This window comes from Procambarus clarkii, unplaced genomic scaffold (genome assembly GCF_040958095.1).
Source record: "Procambarus clarkii isolate CNS0578487 unplaced genomic scaffold, FALCON_Pclarkii_2.0 HiC_scaffold_95, whole genome shotgun sequence".
In the NCBI taxonomy this organism is placed as follows: domain Eukaryota; kingdom Metazoa; phylum Arthropoda; class Malacostraca; order Decapoda; family Cambaridae; genus Procambarus; species Procambarus clarkii.
In genome coordinates this window covers 2,973,438-2,990,506 of record NW_027189128.1, presented here as the reverse complement: position 1 = coordinate 2,990,506, position 17,069 = coordinate 2,973,438, and the positions used below count along the sequence as shown (strand labels likewise).

The following is a 17,069-nucleotide window of genomic DNA, read 5'->3' as shown; positions in this document are numbered from 1 at the left end:
CCAGGGATCTAGTAGGAGTAGTAAGAGTAGCCGCAGATAGCCGCTATTTCATCTCAGAAGCAGGAGTAGCCGGAATAGGAGCTTGGAAAGATTGCAGCTAGAGCTCCAGATGCAGCTTGAGGAGAGACAGTTCCAACTGGAAAGGTTGAAGTTAGAACTGCAAATGAAAAATGAACAAGAGAAAGAAAAAGAGAAAACCGGACTAGAGGTGGAAAAGAGGAAACCAGACTGGAGGTAGAAAAAGAGAAAGCCAGACTAGAGGTGGAAAAAGAAAGAGAGGACCAAACAAATGCAGATAGAAGCAAATAGAACCTTGGCTGAACAAAGGATTGAACAAGGGTTGCCAGAGAGCATCACCCAGGTATCACACCCACCAGATAATAGGGTTAGGGAAAAGGATATTCCCCTGTTTGTGCCCGAAGAGGCAGAAAGATTCTTCGAACATTTCGAAAAAGTAGCCAATATCAAGGAGTGGCCACAGGAGGAATGGGCCCAACTGGTTCAGTTGAGATTGACCGGCGCAGCCACTCGTTATTCAACAACATTGTCATAATTTACTTGTTAACGACCTGATGATCCGCTAGTTCAGTAACAATATCATTCTCGATCATGACGAACAAACCTCAGCAGTAAACATGTCTTTTTTCAAGAATTTGCACGCATGCCCGTTATAAACATCAGCTGTCTTACATCTGCGTTGAATGAGAACTCATAGACACCAAGTCATGGACAGCCAAATCACATGGCCATCAACCACCAGCTGGAGCAGCCTATCCTCCAAACAAAGACCCAAAATCCATTCCATGCAGCCGCCAAACCCCCTTTTTATGAATGAAAAACGGTTTACGCATGACTACCAACTGGTGACGACCGAACACTTCCGGAACAAATGCTTCGCTGACGACTTTTGTTTGAACTACAATGCTGTAAATGCTTCACCCACACATACTACAAATGATTGCCAACATAACCTAGACACCTGGCCTATCCTAACCAGTGCCTAAATATGACCAATATGCTAATATATAATAATATTAATTTATATGAAAAAGTTCTCTTTTGAATAAACATAATGTTAAAATTGATGAATGCCTTTTTGGGGTAGACCGCTGGATAGAATGGACTTAGTTCAAGCACGGGTTGACTGATGTGTGTTAAAGCACGTCTTCGCTCGTCGGTAGTCACTCCCAGTCTCCTTCTAATAATTGCTAATTAACAATCTTTTTCCCTAATCCAAAAGTAAGTTTAACGAATGAGTTTCCACCACTCGTTATTCAACAACATTGTCATAACCTTCTTGTTAATGGCCTGATGATCCGCTAGTTCAGTAATATTATCATTCTCGGTCATGACGAACAAACCTCAGCAGTAAACATGTCTTTTTCTAGAATTCGAATGCAACTTCATCGAGTCCCAGACCTAGTTGAATTTATAAGATTAACGAGTGAGTTATTAGCCAATTTACGAACTTAGCACCGAAAACATCTTTCGTAATCATGAAAGGAATGAGAATATAGTCTGAGCCAAAGAAACTATAGCAGCAATGAATTGAAATGTGGAAAAACGAGGGCCATCCGAGGATCACCCATATCCTACCCAGCGAGGGGCCCAGGTAATGAGCCATGGTTTCCAGGAGCCATTGACCCATCCTAACCACTGATGGATTTCCCCTTGTGCCAGATGTACTTAAGAAAAAATTCCCATATTTATAAAATTTAAAAGATTGCCTGCGCGTGGTAACAAATCGAATAATTAAAGCTCGGATCTCCTAAGGCTATTAAGGGTGGGTTACACTTGACGGATTCCTCACAGTGTGTACAATATTATTTACCAGAGTGTGAGACATAAATCCGTCCTGGCAAGATCAGCGGCCGACGAAAGCAATCGTCAGCAACTTATCAAAAGAGAGCTTACCGAGTAAGATGTGAACCTGACCATTAGTTACTTAGTAATTTTGTGATAATAATACATTTACTTGGTGTTGGATTTATGACTTGTTTTTCCTTAGGAATGGTTTTATGGTAACAACAGTAGCTTATTTACCAACCAGCAAGTATTCTGTAGTTCAGAAAATAGTCCAGCATTAAAGTTCATTGCCAGAGTAGTTATCATTATGTGCCCTTTCTTTTGTGAACGGTGTTTATAGTGCAAAACTGTGTATACAATTAATGTTGAGTTTTATAACGAATAAAAATTATGTTGCAAAGGCTGCAAGTAGGTTTTATAGTATAAAATAGAATCATATGAATAAAAATGTTCGTTTGTTCAAAATTGGTAATCTCCGAAAGATCTTCACCGATTGCTTTGAAATTTTTACACAACGTTCCATACACATATCAGTGTGTTTTGAAATACCAGCTATATAGACGTCATTCTGTGACAGGTAAAAACATGTTTCTTTAATGTGTTTTTCATGTGAGATTTCATGTGTGGGAAATCTCTGAAACATCTTTATCGATTGCTTTCGAATTTTGACACAACGTTGCATTCAAATACGTGCATGGTTTTATATACCTACTATATACATGCCACACCTGTGACAGGTCAAAATATGTTGTTTTTTTTAAACACCGCCATCTGTTGCACATAAAAGAAACACCCCCTGTAATCTCTTAAAGCTCTTTGTCGATTGCTTTGAAATTTTGACACAACGTTACATTTCAATATATGTGGGTTTTTATATACCTACTATATAGATGCCACACCTGTGACAGGTAAAAACAATTTTTTTGGGGAAAAACAATGCAATCTTTTGCACGTAAAACCAACACATGCTATTCTAAATATGTTACGATTCCATTTCAATGTTTCTGATGGCATTGATAAATTGAATTTTCATAGATTTTGATTTATTTCATTTTGTTTTAATTATTTTGTGTGACTTTGCATTGGAATTGAGCTGTGTTGTTTACCATACTGTTCATTTCGTGAGTATAGTTTTTGTTTATTTTTTCGTTTTTTTTTTCATTTCGATTTTTTTAACTCTTCTTATTTTTCAGTGATGGGAACATCAGATCATTTTCTGTTGTCATTTTTCTGATGGGAACATCAGATCATTTGGGATCACATAGGTCGATGGAGTGAAGAATGGTGGGGAGGATGAGGGGACAATGGTAGGGAGAACAAGGGTAGAGAGGAGTGGGAGATGGTGGGGAGTACGAGGGGACAGGAAAGGGGGGAATGATGAGGAGGACAAAGGGATAGCGGAGTGGGGGATGGGGGATGGTGAGGAGGACGAGGGGACGGGGATGGGGGAATTTTGGGGAGGACGAGGGGACGGAGAAGCGGGGAATTGTGGAGGGGACGAGGAGAATGGTGGGAAGAACGAGGGGACAGGGGAGTGGAGGATGGTGGGGAGGAAAAGGAAACATGGGAGGGGTGAATGGTTGGGAGGACGAGGGGGACGGGGAATGGGAAGTGGTTAGGAGGACGAGGGGATGGGGGAGGGAGGAATGGTGGGTAGGACTGACGGACAGGGAAGGATTGATGTGGCTCAGCAACGTACATGCGTTGCTGAACCACAACAACGCATTGCTGGGTAAAGCGTGTGTATCAATAATTTTGTTTCTCTCCTTAGGTGCATGCGCTGAGGATGAATTCAGCTGCTTGGATGGTTCTAGATGCATACCCATGACGTGGCAATGTGATGGCGACCATGACTGCTATGATAACTCCGACGAACTTTCTTGTGGTAAGTCGGAATGTGTGTTGCACTCGAAAGACTTCACTCAAATATCAACATTTATTAATACCTAATATTTCATAAGTAACACTTCTAAATATTCTTGGCTTGAAATAGGAGCGGCCAGTACGCTCATTCACGGATCCATAGGTAACTTGACAAATGAGTTGTTATTGTTACAATAAAGGAAATGTTAAGTTTCCTTCTTAATTTGATAAATCAAACAAAAGATAATAACATTTTTGTCATATATTCTATGTTGTTGTCCTCTTTTCTACTTGCCAGTTTTAGTTGAGCCAATAATTTTGAATACTGTAAATGGGATTAGTGGGATTAAAATTTGCCACATCTCCAACTATTATCCATGATACCATAAAAAGAAATATTGTATTATAAAGAAAGCAGAGTAAAATTCATCAGATTGTATATTGCTTCAGAAAGAAGGAGACGTGACAACATCATGCTGCACTGTGCAAATTTATTAAATCAAATTATACAAATCACAAGGTAAAATATAGAAATCTTACACAAGTTCAGTGTTGCAAGGTGTGAGAAGTTTCAGTTTTTTGCGGGATATCCTGCACAATAAGTGGAGTAAGAGAAGATTATATTGCAAATTGAAAGCGTGAATCCTTTAAGAACGTCCTTTAATATATTTTGTTAAACAGCACGATAGGAATGCTGAAACATTGGGGTTGGTTAAAATATGAAAGATATTTACTTAATTAAGGCTACAGCGAATCCTTGTAAAGATTAAATGACAATACCAAACTCATCTAGTTTAATACACACACACACACACACACACACACACACACACACACACACACACACACACACACACACACACACACACACACACACACACACACACACACACACACACACACACACACACACATGACAAGGGAGGAGAGAGCCGTGGCGGCAGAAGCAAAGAAGAGGCGCAGGGCGAGAGGGGAAAACCAGGAAGTCACAGCTCCCAACACAACACCCCCAGAAGCGAGGGGGGAACCCACAACCAGCTACCCAGTAACACCAGAAGGGAGGACAACCCCGCCTCCCTCCTCTGCATAGAAAACCCCCCTACCCCAAACCCTCCCTGCCCCCACTCAAATGTTCAGCCAAATCTCCCTCCCCCCACACCCAATCCTCACCCTTCTACCCCTCCCCTCCTCCCGAGTCCTCCCTCCCCCCCTTTCCTTCCCGTCCTCCCTCCCCCCCTTTCCTTCCCGTCCTCCCTCCCCTTTCACCCCATACCCTCCCTGTCCCTCCCCCTTCAGTGAATCCCCCGCCCCTCATCCCAGTATCCTCTGAGACCCTGTTATCCACCTCACAGGTCCTCACACCCATGGAACAGCCTCCCCCACCAGCAGAACACTCACCAAGGAGGCGATTTGAGAAGGGACAGAAGAAAGTGAGCCTCAAAGCGATGTACACTAACATAGATGGAATTACAAATAAAGCAAATGAGCTTGGAGAACGGGTACTAGAGGAAAACCCAGACATAATAGCCCTCACAGAAACAAAGATCACGAAAACGATAACAAGCGCAGTGTTCCCACAGGACTATTATGTTATGAGGAAAGAGAGGGAAGGAAGAGGTGGGGGTGGTGTAGCTCTGCTGGTAAGAAAAGGGTGGGATTTTGAGGAGATAGATATTCAGGGCTGTGAAGGTTTCAGTGACTACATAGCAGGTACCGTAACAAATGGAGGGAAAAAATTATAGTCGTAGTCATATATAATCCACCACCAAATGACAGAAGACCTAGACAGGAATATGATAGAAACAACATGGCCACCATTAATATAATAGAAAGAGCCGCTTCTGTTGCTAGCAGGAATGGATCTGGACTACTAATTATGGGAGACTTCAACCATGAGAAGATAGATTGGAAGAACAGAGACCCGCATGGAGGACCAGAAACTTGGAGGGCTAAGCTGCTGGACGTGGCAACAAGAAACTTTCTAAGCCAGCACATCAAAGAACCAACAAGAATGAGAGAAGATGAACCAGCAATGCTTGATTTGATATTTACCCTAAATGAGTGGGATATAAGAGAAGTTAAGATGGAAGTGCCCTTGGGAATGAGTGACCACAGTGCATTGAACTTTGAGTACCTGGTAGAGCTAGAACTTATCTCCCCCCAAAAAGAACTAGGAATCAAAAGGCTGGCATTCCGAAAGGGAAATTATGAACAGATGAGAAGTTTCCTAAGTGAAATACCTTGGGGCACAGACCTCAGAGATAAGTCTGTACAAGGTATGATGAACTATGTTACCCAAAAGTGTCAGGAGGCAGTAAACAGGTTCATCCCGGCCCAAAGGGAAAAATCCGAGAAGCAACAGAAAAATCCATGGTATAATAGGGCATGTATAGAAGCGAAGAAACTGAACAAAAAGGCGTGGAGGAACTTCCGGAATAAAAGAACACCAGAAAGCAGAGAGAGATACCAGAGAACCAGGAATGAGTACGTCAGGGTGAGAAGAGAAGCAGAGAAAAGTTTTGAAAATGATATAGCAAACAAAGCCAAGACCGAACCAAAGCTACTCCACAGTCACATCAGAAGGAAAACAACAGTGAAAGAACAGGTATTGAAACTTCGAACAGGCGAGGACAGATATACAGAGAATGACAGAGAGGTGTGTGAAGAACTCAACAAGAGGTTCCAGGAGGTCTTCACAATAGAACAAGGTGAGGTCACTGTGCTAGGAGAAAGGGAGGTAAACCAGGCGGCCTTGGAAGAGTTCGAAATTACGAGAGAGGAGGTCAAGAGACACCTGCTGGATCTGGATGTTAGAAAAGCTGTTGGTCCAGATGGGATCTCACCATGGATACTGAAAGAGTGTGCAGAGGCACTTTGCTTGCCACTCTTCATAGTGTATAGTAAGTCACTGGAGACGGGAGACCTACCAGAAATATGGAAGACGGCGAATGTGGTCCCAATATACAAAAAGGGCGACAGGCAAGAGGCATTTAACTACAGGCCAGTGTCCTTGACTTGTATACCATGCAAGGTGATGGAGAAGAACGTGAGAAAAAACCCGGTAACACATCTGGAGAGAAGGGACTTCGTTACAAATCGCCAACATGGGTTCAGGGAGGGTAAATCTTGCCTGACTGGTTTAATAGAACTCTATGACCAGGTGACAAAGATTAAGCAAGAAAGAGAGGGCTGGGCGGACTGCAGTTTCTTGGATTGTCGGAAACCCTTTGACACAGTACTGCATAAGACGCTGGTACATAAGCTAGAGAGACAGGCAGGTGTAGCTGGTAAGGTGCTCCAGTGGATAAGGGAGTACCTAAGCAATAGGAAGCAGAGAGTTACGGTGCGGGGTGAGAGCTCCGATTGGCGTGAAGCCACCAGTGGAGTCCAACAGGCCTCTGTACTCAGTCCTTTCTTGTTTCTGATATATGTAAATGATCTCCCGTAGGGTATAGATTCATTTCTCTCAATGTTTGCGGACGATGCTAAAATTATGAGAAGGATTAAGACAGAGGAGGACTGTTTGAGGCATCAAGAACATCTAGACAAGCTGAAGGAATGGTCGAACAAATAGTTGTTAGAGTTAAACCCAACCAAATGTAATGTAATGAAGATTGGAGTAGGGAGCAGGAGGCCTGATACAAGGTATCATCTCGGAGAGGAAATTCTTCAGGAGTCAGAGAAAGAAAAAGACTTGGGGGTTGATATCACGCCAGACCTGTCTCCTGCAGCCCATATCTAGAGGATAACATCAGCGGCATATGGTAGGCTGGCCAACATACGAATGGCATTCAGAAACTTGTGTAAAGAATCATACAGAACTTTGTATACCACATATGTCAGGCCAATCCTAGAGTATGCAGTCCCAGCATGGAGTCCATATCTAGTCAAGGATAAGACAAAACTGGAAAAGATTCAAAGGTTTGCCAATAGACTAGTACCCGAGTTGAGAGGTATGAGCTACGAGGAGAGACTATGGGAATTAAACCTCACTTCACTGGAAGACAGAAGAGTTAGGGGGGACGTGATCACCACATTCAAGATTCTGAAGGGAATTGATAGGGTAGATAAAGACAAGCTATTTAACACAAGGGGACACAGGTGGAAACTGAGTGCCCAAATGAGCCACAGAGATATTAGAAAGAACTTTTTTAGTGTCAGAGTGGTTGACAAATGGAATGCATTAGGAAGTGATGTGGTGCAGGCTGACTCCATACACAGTTTCAAGTGTAGATATGATAGAGCCCAATAGGCTCAGGAATCTGAACACCTGTTGATTGATGGTTGAGAGGCGGGACCAAAGAGCCAGAGATCAAGCCCCGCAAACACAACTAGGTGAGTACACACACACACATATATATATGTATATGCAACAATGATCACAAAAACACTGATCCAAGTATGCAGAATAACCACATATGAAAAATAGAAAATGCTTAACGCGTTTTCGGCTAATTCGCCTTCATCAAGGCAAAGTAGAATGAAGATATGATTGCTGATCAGACCTTTATATCCGCCTGGGCAGATCACCTGACCACCAAAAATAAGTGGAGGAAAGGAATTATAAGAAAGAAGGTAACTGCAGAAGGTAATCTGCAGTTACCTTCTTTCTTATAATTCCTTTCCTCCACTTATTTTTGGTGGTCAGGTGATCTGCCCAGGCGGATATAAAGGTCTGATCAGCAATCTTATCTTCATTCTACTTTGCTTTGATGAAGGCGAATTAGCCGAAAACGCGTTAAGCATTTTCTATTTTTCATATGTGGTTATTCTGCATATATATATATATATATATATATATATATATATATATATATATATATATACATATATATATATATATATATATATATATATATATATATATATATATATATATATATATATATATATATATATATATATATATATATATATGCGAACAAGCCTGAATGGTCCCCAGGACAATATGCAACTGAAAACTCACACCCCAGAAGTGACTCGAACCCATACTCCCAGATGCCACGCAACTGGTATGTACAAGACGCCTTAATCCACTTGACCATCACGACCGGACAAAATGAGGTGATAGCCGAGGCTATTTGAACCACCCCACCGCCGGCACTCGGATAGTAATCTTGGGCATAGCATTTTACCAAATCACCTCATTCTTTGGGGCACATGTGAGGAACACAAATGCGAACAAGCCTGAATGGTCCCCAGGACAATATGCAACTGAAAACTCACACCCCAGAAGTGACTCGAACCCATACTCCCAGATGCCACGCAACTGGTATGTACAAGACGCCTTAATCCACTTGACCATCACGACCGGACAAAATGAGGTGATAGCCGAGGCTATTTGAACCACCCCACCGCCGGCACTCGGATAGTAATCTTGGGCATAGCATTTTACCAAATCACCTCATTCTTTGGGGCACACGTGAGGAACACAAATGCGAACAAGCCTGAATAGTCCCCTGGACAATATGCAACTGAAAACTCACACCCCAGAAGTGACTCGAACCCATACTCCCAGATGCCACGCAACTGGTATGTACAAGACGCCTTAATCCACTTGACCATCACGACCGGACAAAATGAGGTGATAGCCGAGGCTATTTGAACCACCCCACCGCCGGCACTCGGATAGTAATCTTGGGCATAGCATTTTACCAAATCACCTCATTCTTTGGGGCACACGTGAGGAACACAAATGCGAACAAGCCTGAATGGTCCCCAGGACAATATGCAACTGAAAACTCACACCCCAGAAGTGACTCGAACCCATACTCCCAGATGCCACGCAACTGGTATGTACAAGACGCCTTAATCCACTTGACCATCACGACCGGACAAAATGAGGTGATAGCCGAGGCTATTTGAACCACCCCACCGCCAGCACTCGGATAGTAATCTTGGGCATAGCATTTTACCAAATCACCTCATTCTTTGGGGCACACGTGAGGAACACAAATGCGAACAAGCCTGAATGGTCCCCAGGACAATATGCAACTGAAAACTCACACCCCAGAAGTGACTCGAACCCATACTCCCAGATGCCACGCAACTGGTATGTACAAGACGCCTTAATCCACTTGACCATCACGACCGGACAAAATGAGGTGATAGCCGAGGCTATTTGAACCACCCCACCGCCGGCACTCGGATAGTAATCTTGGGCATAGCATTTTACCAAATCACCTCATTCTTTGGGGCACACGTGAGGAACACAAATGCGAACAAGCCTGAATGGTCCCCAGGACAATATGCAACTGAAAACTCACACCCCAGAAGTGACTCGAACCCATACTCCCAGATGCCACGCAACTGGTATGTACAAGACGCCTTAATCCACTTGACCATCACGACCGGACAAAATGAGGTGATAGCCGAGGCTATTTGAACCACCCCACCGCCGGCACTCGGATAGTAATCTTGGGCATAGCATTTAACCAAATCACCTCATTCTTTGGGGCACACGTGAGGAACACAAATGCGAACAAGCCTGAATGGTCCCCAGGACAATATGCAACTGAAAACTCACACCCCAGAAGTGACTCGAACCCATACTCCCAGATGCCACGCAACTGGTATGTACAAGACGCCTTAATCCACTTGACCATCACGACCGGACAAAATGAGGTGATAGCCGAGGCTATTTGAACCACCCCACCGCCGGGACTCGGATAGTAATCTTGGGCATAGCATTTTACCAAATCACCTCATTCTTTGGGGCACACGTGAGGAACACAAATGCGAACAAGCCTGAATGGTCCCCAGGACAATATGCAACTGAAAACTCACACCCCAGAAGTGACTCGAACCCATACTCCCAGATGCCACGCAACTGGTATGTACAAGACGCCTTAATCCACTTGACCATCACGACCGGACAAAATGAGGTGATAGCCGAGGCTATTTGAACCACCCCACCGCCGGCACTCGGATAGTAATCTTGGGCATAGCATTTTACCAAATCACCTCATTCTTTGGGGCACACGTGAGGAACACAAATGCGAACAAGCCTGAATGGTCCCCAGGACAATATGCAACTGAAAACTCACACCCCAGAAGTGACTCGAACCCATACTCCCAGATGCCACGCAACTGGTATGTACAAGATGCCTTAATCCACTTGACCATCACGACCGGGCAAAATGAGGTGATAGCCGAGGCTATTTGAACCACCCCACCGCCGGCACTCGGATAGTAATCTTGGGCATAGCATTTTACCAAATCACCTCATTCTTTGGGGCACACGTGAGGAACACAAATGCGAACAAGCCTGAATGGTCCCCAGGACAATATGCAACTGAAAACTCACACCCCAGAAGTGACTCGAACCCATACTCCCAGATGCCACGCAACTGGTATGTACAAGACGCCTTAATCCACTTGACCATCACGACCGGACAAAATGAGGTGATAGCCGAGGCTATTTGAACCACCCCACCGCCGGCACTCGGATAGTAATCTTGGGCATAGCATTTTACCAAATCACCTCATTCTTTGGGGCACACGTGAGGAACACAAATGCGAACAAGCCTGAATGGTCCCCAGGACAATATGCAACTGAAAACTCACACCCCAGAAGTGACTCGAACCCATACTCCCAGATGCCACGCAACTGGTATGTACAAGACGCCTTAATCCACTTGACCATCACGACCGGACAAAATGAGGTGATAGCCGAGGCTATTTGAACCACCCCACCGCCGGCACTCGGATAGTAATCTTGGGCATAGCATTTTACCAAATCACCTCATTCTTTGGGGCACACGTGAGGAACACAAATGCGAACAAGCCTGAATGGTCCCCAGGACAATATGCAACTGAAAACTCACACCCCAGAAGTGACTCGAACCCATACTCCCAGATGCCACGCAACTGGTATGTACAAGACGCCTTAATCCACTTGACCATCACGACCGGACAAAATGAGGTGATAGCCGAGGCTATTTGAACCACCCCACCGCCGGCACTCGGATAGTAATCTTGGGCATAGCATTTTACCAAATCACCTCATTCTTTGGGGCACACGTGAGGAACACAAATGCGAACAAGCCTGAATGGTCCCCAGGACAATATGCAACTGAAAACTCACACCCCAGAAGTGACTCGAACCCATACTCCCAGATGCCACGCAACTGGTATGTACAAGACGCCTTAATCCACTTGACCATCACGACCGGACAAAATGAGGTGATAGCCGAGGCTATTTGAACCACCCCACCGCCGGCACTCGGATAGTAATCTTGGGCATAGCATTTTACCAAATCACCTCATTCTTTGGGGCACACGTGAGGAACACAAATGCGAACAAGCCTGAATGGTCCCCAGGACAATATGCAACTGAAAACTCACACCCCAGAAGTGACTCGAACCCATACTCCCAGATGCCACGCAACTGGTATGTACAAGACGCCTTAATCCACTTGACCATCACGACCGGACAAAATGAGGTGATAGCCGAGGCTATTTGAACCACCCCACCGCCGGCACTCGGATAGTAATCTTGGGCATAGCATTTAACCAAATCACCTCATTCTTTGGGGCACACGTGAGGAACACAAATGCGAACAAGCCTGAATGGTCCCCAGGACAATATGCAACTGAAAACTCACACCCCAGAAGTGACTCGAACCCATACTCCCAGATGCCACGCAACTGGTATGTACAAGACGCCTTAATCCACTTGACCATCACGACCGGACAAAATGAGGTGATAGCCGAGGCTATTTGAACCACCCCACCGCCGGCACTCGGATAGTAATCTTGGGCATAGCATTTTACCAAATCACCTCATTCTTTGGGGCACACGTGAGGAACACAAATGCGAACAAGCCTGAATGGTCCCCAGGACAATATGCAACTGAAAACTCACACCCCAGAAGTGACTCGAACCCATACTCCCAGATGCCACGCAACTGGTATGTACAAGACGCCTTAATCCACTTGACCATCACGACCGGACAAAATGAGGTGATAGCCGAGGCTATTTGAACCACTCCACCGCCGGCACTCGGATAGTAATCTTGGGCATAGCATTTTACCAAATCACCTCATTCTTTGGGGCACACGTGAGGAACACAAATGCGAACAAGCCTGAATGGTCCCCAGGACAATATGCAACTGAAAACTCACACCCCAGAAGTGACTCGAACCCATACTCCCAGATGCCACGCAACTGGTATGTACAAGACGCCTTAATCCACTTGACCATCACGACCGGACAAAATGAGGTGATAGCCGAGGCTATTTGAACCACCCCACCGCCGGCACTCGGATAGTAATCTTGGGCATAGCATTTTACCAAATCACCTCATTCTTTGGGGCACACGTGAGGAACACAAATGCGAACAAGCCTGAATGGTCCCCAGGACAATATGCAACTGAAAACTCACACCCCAGAAGTGACTCGAACCCAAACTCCCAGATGCCACGCAACTGGTATGTACAAGACGCCTTAATCCACTTGACCATCACGACCGGACAAAATGAGGTGATAGCCGAGGCTATTTGAACCACCCCACCGCCGGCACTCGGATAGTAATCTTGGGCATAGCATTTTACCAAATCACCTCATTCTTTGGGGCACACGTGAGGAACACAAATGCGAACAAGCCTGAATGGTCCCCAGGACAATATGCAACTGAAAACTCACACCCCAGAAGTGACTCGAACCCATACTCCCAGATGCCACGCAACTGGTATGTACAAGACGCCTTAATCCACTTGACCATCACGACCGGACAAAATGAGGTGATAGCCGAGGCTATTTGAACCACCCCACCGCCGGCACTCGGATAGTAATCTTGGGCATAGCATTTTACCAAATCACCCGACATATTCGACCTCGAGACACAAAAGAAGGTCACTACCAAAGATACCTTACAAGCAGAACTTATTGCTGAAGGAGGAAAGAATCAAGGCAATTACAGAAGCACCATACTGTCCCCCGAGCTCAAAGCGGCAGCTAAAAGCCTTCATGAGAACAAGGAGATAGTTGTCAGGAGAGGTGACAAGTCGCCAATATATGTCATTCCTAAAAAAGACGAATATCTGGCGAAAATGAACATCATACTCTCTGACCAAACTAAGTTCCAAAGGGTAACGAAGGACACTACAGCCGAATTAAAAGCAAAGGTCAACAAACTGATCGAAACTGTGAACGCCAAGAAATCCGGACTCCACCTGCCAAAGATCATTGGGGAATATAAACCTGGATATGCGTATGGAAATGTCAAGACACACAAGCCTGGAAACCCACTTCGGCCAATCATTAGCCAGATACCCACACCCTTGTACAGACTGGCGAAGCGACTCAACGGCCTGCTAACTCCTTATGTTCCCTGCGCCTTCAGCCTGAAGACTCCAAAGGAATTTGTTGACTTACTGCGGGGCACACGGGCCACAGGGATAAGAGCCTCGTTGGACGTAGAATCGCTGTTTACCAACGTACCTGTGGACGAGACAATCGGGATGATAGCCGACAGAGATCCAGCCTGTACTCCTCCTGACATACCAGAAAATATTCTGAGGAAACTACTCGAAGCTTGTACTAAAGAGGCACCCTTCTTGAGCCCGGATGGGCACATGTATAAGCAAGTAGATGGGGTCGCCATGGGTTCTCCCCTAGGTGTCCTGTTTGCAAACTTCTACATGGGTACCATCGAGCAAAAAGTCTTAGTCGACATGAACTTGAAACCGGCCATATACTGCAGGTATGTTGACGACATTTTTACACAGGTACCTGATGTCAGACATCTGCAGGAGCTGAAGGAGGCATTTGAGCAGAGTTCCGTGCTGCGTTTCACTTACGAGATGGAAAAGGATGGGAAGCTGCCCTTTCTAGATGTAACAGTCATGGAAAAGAGCGGAGGTTTCTACACTGCAGTCTACACTAATGAAACGAGCATAGGAATGTGCCTAAATGCCAACAGCGACTGCCCAGACAGGTACAAGAGGAGTGTTGTTAACGCATATGTCGACCGTCCTCTCAGCCACAGCTCAGAATGGAAGCAAGTCGACGAAGAACTCTGTAGGGTAAGGCAGGTCCTAGTCAACAACGGCTTCTCCAATGGTTTCGTCGAAGACATCATAAGAAGGAAAGTGAAAAGCCATGCAACCTCTGAAGAGACAACTAACACAACACCTATACCCCCTATTAGACTATTTTACAGGAACTTCTTTTCCACAGCTCATAAAACGGAGGAAAGGGTCCTGAAAGAAATTGTTAATAGAAACGTTATCCCTACAGACAAAAATCAGAGGATACAACTGACGATTTACTATAATACCAGAAAAACGGCCTGTCTACTCATGAGAAACTCTCCAGACACAAAACAGAACGCTTTAAAAGAGACTAACGTCGTCTATGCCTTCAAATGCCCTCTTGGGGACTGTAAGCTCCAAAAAACCCAGTATATAGGCAAGACAACAACATCTCTTTCTAGGCGTTTAACGATGCATAAGCAACAGGGCTCCATTAAGGAACATATAATCTCTTCCCACAACCAAACCATCGCCAGAGAAATCCTAGTAAACAACACAGAAATCATCGATAGATACAGCGATAGCAGGCGGCTTGACGTTTGCGAAGCACTACACATCAAGAAGTCAACACCAGCAATCAACAGCCAATTAATGCACAACTACATTCTACCCACCTCAAGACTCCGCTCCAATATAGAAGCATCAAGAAATATGGACCAATAGGCTTTCTACAAACACTTCTATTCAATACCCATTGTTTCGTGTTCTGTCTTGTGTTGATGAAATTAATATCCTATTAATGCCACCTCTTGTTCTGTCTTGTGTTGATGAAATTAATACCCTATTAATGCCACCTCACCCCATCCACCTCACTCAAATGTAGATATAAAATCGGAGATGCGTAAGTTCTATTCAGTTGTGTATTTGTAAACTAAAGTCTTTGAAAATGTAATAAGTTTTACGAAACGCGATCGTGTCGCGTCAGACTAGAAATAAAAATGAATTTTGGAGAAATGATTTTTGATTTATCTCCAACAGACGGACATAGACCAGAACACAACCTATAGCACTGTATCATCCTTTGCAGATGACACTAGGATTTTCATGAGAGTTGGCAACATAGAGGACACGGCAAACCTCCAATCAGATGTTGATCAGGTCTTTCTATGGGCTACAGAAAATAATATGGTATTCAACGAGGATAAGTTTCAGCTCATGCGCTACGGAAAAATTGAAAACATAAAAACAGGAACCACGTACAAAACGCAGGCAAATCATAACATAGAACGAAAAGGCAATGTAAAGGACCTGGGTGTACTCATGTCGGAAGACCTTACCTTTAAAGAACACAATAAAGTAGCCGTCACAACTGCAAGAAAAATGACAGGTTGGATAACAAGAACTTTTCACACTAGAGATGCTATACCGATGATGATACTTTTCAAAACGCTTGTGCTATCTAGAGTGGAGTACTGCTGCACAATGACAGCCCCCTTTCAAAGCTGGAGAAATTGCTGACCTAGAGAGCGTGCAGAGATCCTTTACTGCTAGAATCCACTCAGTAAAACATCTAAATTACTGGGACCGACTAAAGAGCCTAAATCTGTACTCCCTTGAGCGCAGGCGGGAGAGATACATAATAATTTACACGTGGAAAATAATTGAGGGGCTGGTCCCAAACCTGCACACAGAAATAACACCACATGAGACCAGAAGACATGGCAGGATGTGCAGAATACCCCCGTTGAAAAGCAGAGGTGCAATAGGTACTCTGAGAGAGAACTCTATCAACATCAGAGGCCCGAGACTGTTCAACACGCTTCCACTACACATAAGGGGCATAACTGGCAAACCCCTCACAGTGTTCAAGAGAGAACTGGATAAGCACCTCCAAAGGATACCTGATCAACCAGGCTGTGACTCATACGTCAGGCTGCGAGCAGCCGCGTCTAACAGCCTGGTTGATCAGTCCAGCAACCAGGAGGCCTGGTCGACGACCGGGCCGCGGGGACACTAAGCCCCGGAAGCACCTCAAGGTAGCCTCAAGGTAAGGTAAGGTAACAGTGAAAAGAAATGTACGAATGATTGAGAAAATTCGTGTTAGAATTATTAATCTTACTTTTTCGGTCATATTTAATAATATATGTCTACAGGAAAGATTGCTACCAAAATATACTAATATATATATATATATATATATATATATATATATATATATATATATATATATATATATATATATATATATATATATATATATATATATATATTGACGAGAAATGTAGGTGTTAAGGCAGTCTTCTCTATGGCTGGTGGAAATGCCAATCACATTAGAAAAAAAAGAGACAAAAAAATGTTGACTGCTTCCTGTGGTAAAGTGAGAGGGAAAAACACGCAAATCAAATTTGATAAATAATGAACTT

The 17,069-nt window shown here is 44.3% G+C and overlaps 1 protein-coding gene across 1 annotated transcript in view; it reads left to right on the top strand.

Moving 5' to 3' along the window:
- LOC138360095 (uncharacterized) overlaps positions 1-17,069 on the top strand; it is a 157,184-nt gene that overhangs the window by 139,626 nt on the left and 489 nt on the right. Inside the window, exon 3 of the mRNA XM_069320036.1 lies at positions 3,578-3,691. Coding sequence (XP_069176137.1) covers positions 3,578-3,691 — 114 coding nt within the window. The remainder of the gene's footprint in view (positions 1-3,577; positions 3,692-17,069) is intronic.